The sequence below is a fragment of the Leucoraja erinacea genome, chromosome 17 (genome assembly GCF_028641065.1).
Source record: "Leucoraja erinacea ecotype New England chromosome 17, Leri_hhj_1, whole genome shotgun sequence".
Lineage (NCBI taxonomy): Eukaryota > Metazoa > Chordata > Chondrichthyes > Rajiformes > Rajidae > Leucoraja > Leucoraja erinaceus.
In genome coordinates this window covers 15,390,912-15,400,394 of record NC_073393.1, presented here as the reverse complement: position 1 = coordinate 15,400,394, position 9,483 = coordinate 15,390,912, and the positions used below count along the sequence as shown (strand labels likewise).

General features: G+C 43.0%; 1 protein-coding gene across 2 annotated transcripts; it reads right to left on the bottom strand.

The window, feature by feature from the left end:
- Positions 1-384: 384 nt before the first annotated feature.
- On the bottom strand, positions 385-8,595 carry LOC129705189 (olfactomedin-4-like). 2 transcript variants are annotated; one of them, XM_055648650.1, is made up of 5 exons: positions 8,342-8,595; positions 8,112-8,261; positions 7,277-7,495; positions 6,362-6,518; positions 385-1,267 (listed from the first exon to the last, which is right to left on the bottom strand). In XM_055648650.1, exons 1-5 carry the CDS (start codon positions 8,396-8,398, stop codon positions 459-461), a joined length of 1,392 nt encoding a protein of 463 aa, XP_055504625.1. In that variant the 5' UTR covers positions 8,399-8,595; the 3' UTR covers positions 385-458. The 2 variants fall into 2 exon arrangements, with proteins under 2 accessions (XP_055504625.1, XP_055504626.1); XM_055648651.1 differs by having other exon boundaries at positions 8,112-8,258; positions 8,342-8,594.
- Between the last annotated feature and the right edge of the window lie 888 nt (positions 8,596-9,483).

Sequence of the window (9,483 nt, the reverse complement as noted above, 5' to 3'; positions counted from 1 at the left end):
GAGACATTGATTAATGATTTACTTCAACTCCACAAGTAACAATTGTGTCGTGGGGATATAAAAATGTTGTGGTTACTGTAGCTTTTGAAGCAGTTTGCGCTTGCTCACACTGTTTCCCAATGTACATCACTAAGGCCTTTAATAAACCGAGTTGTTCGATAGACTGAGCTGTTTTAATTTGTGTCTGTGCTCATCTGAATAAAGTCAGATATAGGGTGCGGATATAGTACAAAATTCCCTCCTGCAATCGGTAAGCATTTTGGAATAAGCACTAAACTAAAAAGATGAAAAATAGAAATAATTTTTAAGATATAATTTCCTTAAAGCTGTGGCCAAGAATTGCCAAGTGCACTTTTTTTCTAAGAAAGTACTCGAGAGGATATGTTAATTCATATGGTTTACTGCTGTTAGCTGGACTTTCCGTATCATTGCATTATTCTCAGGAATCCCACTACAATTTACGCAAATAATAAACTGTAACTAACAACATAGGCATCACTATACACATACAGTGTCTTATCTCGCGGGTTGTAGTTCATGTACTGGATGCCAGATGAGACCTTTCGAATCTGGATGGCCAAATCATTCCGCTCAACTCCAGTGGTTGTGTCAAACATATAAAATATCTCTTCAACTTCAGAGTTCAAATATCTGGTGGCATAAACGATGCCACACACCATAAAGGCGTTGGTTGCTGATCGTTTGTATAGAGTGGTGTTCCAGCTTTTCAGTATTGACAGGTCGGTTGCATTGAGTTGACTAACAACTAGGTTGCCAAAGTTTTGCTCAGTTGCATAAAGTACCCAGAGCCCATTTTCATCTGTTGCCAGATCCATGTCTGAGTAGCCATAACAGGAAGAAACTGTGCAGTATGGAAACTTGTCATTAAATCCAACATATGGCAGTTTGGCATATAAAACAGTTTTTGTTGTCATATCAAATTTGCAGAGCTGATCCAAATTGTAACAGTTGTAATAGTAAGCATCTTTATACATTATCCCACCAGAGCCTTGAGCATTATAAGTTATAAAAGTCAGATCAACGGCACCACTGCGAGTGAGAAATTTGCCATAAGAACTGAAAACTCGAATCTTATTTCCATATCTATTACTGGTGGACAGAATTGTCAACCAGTATTGATCCGCTTTTCCAGGAGCTGGCCATGGGTCCATTCCCCAAGAACCATATCGGTAGGACACCCCAAAATGATTGAGCATTGAACTTTTTGGATCGGACACTCCTACTAATTTTCCAAATGAACAAGAACCTGTGAAAAAATACAAAAAAAAATGTGTCACAATTTCAAATTATGACACACCTTATTTAAAACAAAAGAGGGACTCAATGTCCATATAGTTTTTTAATCAAGTTCTTTCATCTGCTGAGAATGAAAATCTAGATATGTATAAACAGTGTGTGTGCGCTTGTGAGTGTGTGCATATATACGTACTGACCTTTTATTTTCTCTCTCGTTTATTATATTGTTTACAGTGTACTATGTTTACATATTCTGGTGTGATGCAGCAAGTAAGAATTTCACATGACAATAAAACACTCTTGACTCCTGAGCTTCATTAGTCTGTGATTAGTTGCAAATAGAGAGACCGGAACCATGCCTGGATTCCACCTAGCAACCACTCCACCAAACTCCAGGGGAGAGGAAATGTAGATCAGAGGTAGTATAAAATGTGTGTTTTTAATCAATGAACATCTGCCCTAGGACAGAAGAGGTGTCTACACTGCGTCTCCTTAGTTGGCCAATTTGCAATAAAAAAAGAGTATTGCCTTCTCTAACTTCAAGTAACCTTTGCTTTCCCTCTCCACGTCCCTACCCTGTTCCCAGTTCTCCGACCAGTCTGACTGTCCTCAATTACATTTTATCTATTCTACATTTTCCTTGATCTCCATCCACTTTGTCTTGTTTTCACATCTTACATATCTTTATCTTTTGTATCTTCTCCCCAGACTCAGTCTGAAGAAGGGTCTCGACCCAAATGGCCATCCATTCCTTCTATCCAGAGATGCTGCCTATCCCGCTGAGTTACTCCAGCATTTGTGTCTTTCTGTAATAAAGAGAGTTTGTTCTGGAAGTAAACCCTGGAATCCACCTGAATTTTTCCTGTCTACAAATTGGCACTGCGAGCAGAGTCCACTGATGATTCAGGACTAACAGAGCTTTGGTGCTCTGATGGAAAGGCGTTCGGGAGACTGAAAGAACAGAAGACGGGGCAGGCCATAACCAACAGAGTCGGCAAGGGATTAGATCAGGGGGGGACATTGACAGACTGTAACTACAGAGTGCAATCAGAGAATCGATAGCCTGTAGCTTTAACCCTAGAGAAAAGTAAGTCTACAGGTATGTAGGAAATCCAGTGGAAGGTTCCAGAGAGGGGGGGGTTCAAATGAGTGCCATAAAAATATTAAATAAAAAAAGATTAGGAAGGGATACAATGAGTTGGAGACAGGGGCAACATAATGCGCTATAGTGGTAATGAAAGGGGATTTGGGGCAAAGAGGTTTTGCTTTAGGGCATTGGGGGTGGGGGAAGAACAAACAAGACGAGAAAGGAAACGTGGAAAAATATGTAAGGCAATTATCCACAACATCATTCAACAAAGGAATGGACTTCAAGCTGAAGAGCATCTTCCCTACTGCATGTGCCTCCTGAGATGACCAATTTATTATAAAAAGAGTGTGTTCTGGAGTAAACTGCAAACTTAAGATGATTTTTCCTGTCTATACTGACTGCTACTGAAGCATAGTTCCATTGTATGTCACTCAAACAAGCAATTTTCTTTTGTAACCCCAAACAGTGAGTAGAACAACTATAAAGGGCATTTCCACAAAGTCTAATCTTCCCTGTAGCCAGTATCCGCAATCACTGGCCCTGTCCAGATGAACCATTAATTAGAATTGGCTGATATGTCCCTTATTAGGGGAGAAATATTTAATACGAACCCGAGAGGCAACTTTGTTTGTTTTTTTTACACACAAAGGGTATGGAATGAGCTGCCAAAGGAGGTAGTTGAGGCAGGCACCATCACAACATTTAAAAGTCAAGTACATGGATCGGATAGATTTAGAAAAATATTGGCCAAATGCAGGCAAGTGGAACTCGTGTGGTTGGGGCATGTTGATGGATGTAGTCAAGTTGGGCCTTTTTCCACACAATATGACTCTATGAACATTCTGAAGGAGAACAATGCCTTGAATGACATCTTACCATACCTGGTGGCCATGTGGTAGAGTCTGTTTGTTAGAAGTGCCTTCTCTGCCGGATTAACTGAGACTTCCTTACTGTGAAAATGTGTTTAGTTTTTCTTTATTCTTGCAATTTGAACACTGACAAGTAGACAAACCACAATGGGCTAAGCTACAAAGCATGGGGTATACAAGTCAAAATAGGAATTGGTATGTTCATTTCCCAATTGTTTTCAACCTACTTTATTGGACTTAAATTCACAACTTTCCATGAAGAGATTGAACTAATGACCTTGTATGTATAAACACACATGAATCTCCTCGGAATGCTAAGCTGCCATTTCAGTGTTTCAATTCCTTGATGACATTTAGTCAGCTCTCCAGTCATTTTCTGGTTTCAGGTGTGCAGGACTCATAATTGTGCTCTCAAACCTTTACCTCATTTTTGTTTTTCCTCACGTTTGAATAGGAAATCATAAGGTAATGTGATTGGAGCAGAATTAGGCCATTTGGCCCTTCAAGTCTACCCTGCCATTCAATCATGGCTGATCTATCACTCCCTCCTAACCCCATTCTCCTGCCTCCCCATGACCCCGGATATCAATATTAATCAAGATTCTATCTATCTTTTCCTTTAAAATATCCATTGACAGCCTCCACAGCCTTCTAAGGCAAAGAATTCTACAGATTCACCACCCCCTGACTAAAGAAATTCCTCCTCATCTCCTTCCTAAGGAAATGTCCTTTAATTCTGAGGTTATGACATCTAGTCGTCGTCTCTCCCACTAGTGGAAACATCCTCTCCACATCCACTATGTCCAAGTCTTTCCCTATTCGGTAAGCTTCAAGTGGTCCCCCATCGTCCTTCTAAATTCCAGCGAGTACTTGGCCCAGTACCGTCAAATGCTCATCATATGCTAACCCACTCATTCCTGGAATCATTCTTGTAAACGTTCTCGAGACCCTCTCCAGAGCTAGCATATCCTTCCACAGATACGGTGGCCAAAATTGCTCACATTACTCCAAATGCGGCCTGACCAGCGCCTTATAGAGCCTCAGCATTACATTCCTGTTTTCGTATTCTAGTACTTTTGAAGTGCTTGCCTTCCTACCTATTCAACTTGCAAATTAACATTTTGGGAATACAGCACCTGCACTCCCAGATCCCTTTGCCCCTCAGATCTCTGGATTCTCTCCCCTCCCCCAATTAGAAGAGTCTGTGCTTTTATTCCTATGACCAACTTGACTCCACACGACTCCCACTCTTTGCTACATTGCATTCCAATGCCACTTCTCTGCCCCACTCTCCCAACCTGCCCAAGTCATTCAATACACAATACAATTTATTTGTCACTTGAACCTCAGAGGCTCAATTGAATGATGTTCAGCTTTCTGCAGATGCACACATGAAAAAAAAGACCCAAGACACAACATAATTTACACAGACATCCATCACAGCGCATCCCCTCCTGTGATGGAAGGCAAAAAAACACTTAATCTCCTCTCCCCTGCACTGCCCATTCCCCTCAGGTGTGCAGGACTCATAATTGTGCTCTCAAACCTTTACCTCATTTTTGTTTTTCCTCACGTTTGAATAGGAAATCATAAGGTAATGTGATTGGAGCAGAATTAGGCCATTTGGCCCTTCAAGTCTACCCTGCCATTCAATCATGGCTGATCTATCACTCCCTCCTAACCCCATTCTCCTGCCTCCCCATGACCCCGGATATCAATATTAATCAAGATTCTATCTATCTTTTCCTTAAAAAATATCCATTGACAGCCTCCACAGCCTTCTAAGGCAAAGAATTCTACAGATTCACCACCCTCTGACTAAAGAAATTCCTCCTCATCTCCTTCCTAAGGAAATGTCCTTTAATTCTGAGGTTATGACATCTAGCCGTCGTCTCTCCCACTAGTGGAAACATCCTCTCCACATCCACTATATCCAAGTCTTTCCCTATTCGGTAAGCTTCAAGTGGTCCCCCATCATCCTTCTAAATTCCAGCGAGTACTTAGCCCAGTACCGTCAAATGCTCATCATATGCTAACCCACTCATTCCTGGAATCATTCTTGTAAACATTCTCGAGACCCTCTCCAGAGCTAGCATATCCTTCCACAGATACGGTGGCCAAAATTGCTCACATTACTCCAAATGCGGCCTGACCAGCGCCTTATAGAGCCTCAGCATTACATTCCTGTTTTCGTATTCTAGTACTTTTGAAGTGCTTGCCTTCCTACCTATTCAACTTGCAAATTAACATTTTGGGAATACAGCACCTGCACTCCCAGATCCCTTTGCACCTCAGATCTCTGGATTCTCTCCCCAATTAGAAGAGTCTGTGCTTTTATTCCTATGACCAACTTGACTCCACACGACTCCACTCTTTGCTACATTGCATTCCATCTGCCACTTCTCTGCCCACTCTCCCAACCTGCCCAAGTCATTCAATACACAATACAATTTATTTGTCACTTGAACCTCATAGAGACTCAAATGAAATGTTGTTTCTGCAGTCATGCACACATGAAAAAAAAGACCCAAGGCACAACACAATTTACACAGACATCCATCACAGCGCATCTCCTCCTCGCTGTGATGGAAGGCAAAAAAACTTATCTCTCCCCTGCACTCCCCATTCCCCTCCCGATGTCCCTGCAGTGTCCCTGCTTTCTCTACCCTACCGGCTCCTCCACCTATTTTTGTATCAACTGCAAAATTGGCCACAAAGCATTAATTTCCCTCATCCAAATAATTAATACACAATAAATAAAGATACATTTGGTTTTCTTTCACACCTTTAATGGTCTCGAGATATCTCTCACCAAAGAATATTTTGAACATAGAGTAATGTTGTAAGGATCACGTTAACCATCTTACAAATATCATTCATTATCACTGATATTGATTGAGGTGTAAATATCATCTCCAATGCCAGTGCTAATCCTCCCGCATAATGATGCCATGAGATTTTTTATATCCTACTGGAGGATAATTGAAATACTAAGCCTGGGGTCATCCAGGAATCCCTCATTCCCCACCAGAGCATCAGCTGTGATTTTGTACCCAAACCTTTTGTTCACAGTTTGAACCCAATCTCCTAAATCAACCTGGTGAGGTGTGTATGAACTGGATCATTGAGAGCACATGATACCGACCTGGTAGTAAAGTGATGTATGGTGCTGGTGTTGCTAACAGTGCACTCTGGCAACTAGACAGACTTCTTTTCAGGATCATGCTTTTTCTATGTTCTTTGACTACTTTAAGTCGGTCATATTCCTCCAATTCATCCACTTTGTCGGTAATATTTTGCACCTGTTAGACAAAGGAAGAATACAAAAAAACAACGCTTTTTGTAGTATCTTTTAATAACCCGAAAATGTGCTAGAATACCTATGTGGGTCAGGTAGCAATACTGGACAACATAGATAGGTGGCATTTTGGGTTGGGATCCTTCTTCAGAACTGAAATGTCACCTATTTTTGTTTTCAAGAGATGATGCCTGAACTGCTGTGTTACTCCAGCACTTTGAAATACGATTTCCCTATTTTTAAACAAACCCCCTTGTAATAAATGAAAATATGCTATTTGTCTTCTTCTTATTGAGTCCACATCACAAGATTAGAAATGGTTCAGCCAGAGCTGAACACACTTCTCGGCATCTGCATACAATGGCATCTTGTTCTGTATTACTTGCCGAGTCTGTGCACAAGAACACTCAATTCTCTCTGCACTACACTCATCTGCAATCTTTCTCCAATTAGATAACGGTTTGCTCTTGAATTCCTCTTACTGAACTACACTTGTTAAGTTATGCCCACTCACACAACCTATCTTTATCCAATGCAGTCTTAATATTGTCATTGCAACTTGCACTCCAATCTACTTTTGACTCATTTGTAAATTTGGATGCTTTGCACTCTGTTTTCTCCTCCAAGTTATTAATATAAATCATAAATAACTGAGGGACAAGAAATGATCCTTGGAGCACTCCATTAGTTACTTCCTTCCAGCTTAAAAATTACCTATTTAATCTGACTCTCTCATCTCGTGCATCATTACACGTGGTTTACCTTCACAAAAAGATTATCCACCTTCTCTTGGTTCCTCCAGTTAATTGTTTGAAGTTGGTTAAGCAAGTCCATCAACTCAGCATATTCTATCTCTATGATCCGAAATGAGATGATACTGTATAGATCACCATCATATTCTTCTTCAAGTGTATCAATCCGCTGCACAAGCTTCTGAAGTCGTTGCTCCATATCAGCGAAAATATCAATAGGGTCCTTTAACTATCAGTTGAAAGAAGAGTACATTTTTCTGGTTAGGAAATTTGAGACAATATACCAACTGCTTAATATACAAAATAGGATAAAACAAGTGGTGTGCAACAGCCACATTTACAATCCAAACCACATCCAAAGGTTACTTGTGATAACAAAATTTTTAACTGCAGCAGTCTGCTTATATTTTAAGAAAGCCATAATTCCCATTGATCATTCACTGCCTCTTCACTGCTCTCATTCTTGCTAATTGCTCATAGTCTCACTGCCCTCTCACACCTCCACCCACCACCTCAATTCTCCATTCACGCCCCGCTCACACCATCACTCATGGCCCCCTCACACCACCATCCCGTGTTGTGTATTGTAACATCTAAGCCCACCAGTACTGTGCTCCAGTGTAAAACTCTGTCAGATCTGTGCCCGCCAGTACAGCACTCGAGTACTGTTCGGTAACAGGTCTATGCCCACCAGTACTGTACCATGATGTTAAAGAGATTGTTTTGCACCTACTCCTCCTGTCAAGGAAAACTACAACCGAGGAACCGGTAGTTTACGGGACAATAGTTGGTTTCACTGTTAACGTTGGCGAGACGAGGGGGCTGGGCGTTGGTATCGCGCTTACCTCTTTGGCATTGAGTTCCTGGCTGCAGTTGGCGCTAAGCGAATGTAGCTCTTCAAACTGTTGCCTGGGGAATACTCCGTCCGACATTTGCAGGTCGCAGTAACACCTCTTCCCCACTCGGGACACGCCCCGAACATCGCCGTCCACCTGCTGAACGATGACAAGTCAAAATCTCCGCAAAATGCTTATTATAATCGAGTGCAGGAAGGAGTGGAAAATGAATGACTTACCGTAGCAGCGGTCCTCAGGAGGATGACGAATATCCCAGCCAGTGTGAACAGAGCCATCACGAAACGTGCGCTGCCACAGCTAAAGTTTCCAGTATTTAAGCAAAATGGGCGGGGATTGACCCGCCCCCCTCTCGGGACAGCAGAAGAAGACACAAAGGCTGGAGTAACTCAGTGGATCAGTCAGCATCGCAGGACAGCAACCTCTGGGGCTGGCCATGCGGGGTGGGGCGATGGGTTGTGGGTGGATGATGATTTTCGGCCGGTGGGCGAGAGGAATTTACTGCAAACTTTGCCCCCATCCTTCCCTGGGAGATGTGCGGGGGTGGTGTGGGGGAGGGGTTGTGTGAGAGGAAGAGGAAGGGGTGGGGGAGGGGGAAGAATGGGGGGGAGGGATAAGGGGGGGGGTGTGGGGAGGAAGGGGGTTGGGGGAAGGGGGGAGTGGTGGGGTGGGGGGGGGGGGGGGGGGGGGGGGGGGGGGGGGGGGGGGGGGGGGGGGAAAGGGGGGGTGAATGGGGGAGGGGAGATAAAGGGGGGTGGGGGGGAGGAGGAGGAGGGAGGAAGGGGGTGTGTGGGAAGGAGGAGATGGGGGTTGTGGGGGGAATGACTCCACTCAGCGGCCACACGGCACCACACAGCACCTCCCGACTCCACACAGTGCTTTCCCGACTCCACTCTTGCGGACTCAATCAGCATGGGCTTGTTTATTCAGCCCCGCCTCCGGGTCTTTATTCTCCAGCGGGTGCTGGAAGGGGCGTTACCTTCATGGTGACTGACAGGCGAGAAGACCTAACTGCTGATCTCACGATTTTTTAAACCTTCATAATTTTTCTCATATGTCACTGATCGGAACAAAACTTGGTGTCTTGGAGCAGAGGAGAACGGTATATAAGGTAGCAATATAGGGTAGCCTATTTGTGCAAATTTAATTGTAACGCAGACTGGAAGTTGTCAAGATGAGAGTTTAAGTAACAGTATAGATAGATGGTCCATAAACAAGTATATTTAATAGGCAGACCATATTCATGCCACCATTAATTCCATTCAGACACAATTGCACCACAGGCTTCGCTACATTGGAAATTCAAAAGCTCCTCTAGATACTTATTAAATGTTGTCAGTGTTATCTGCTCCCAACATCCACA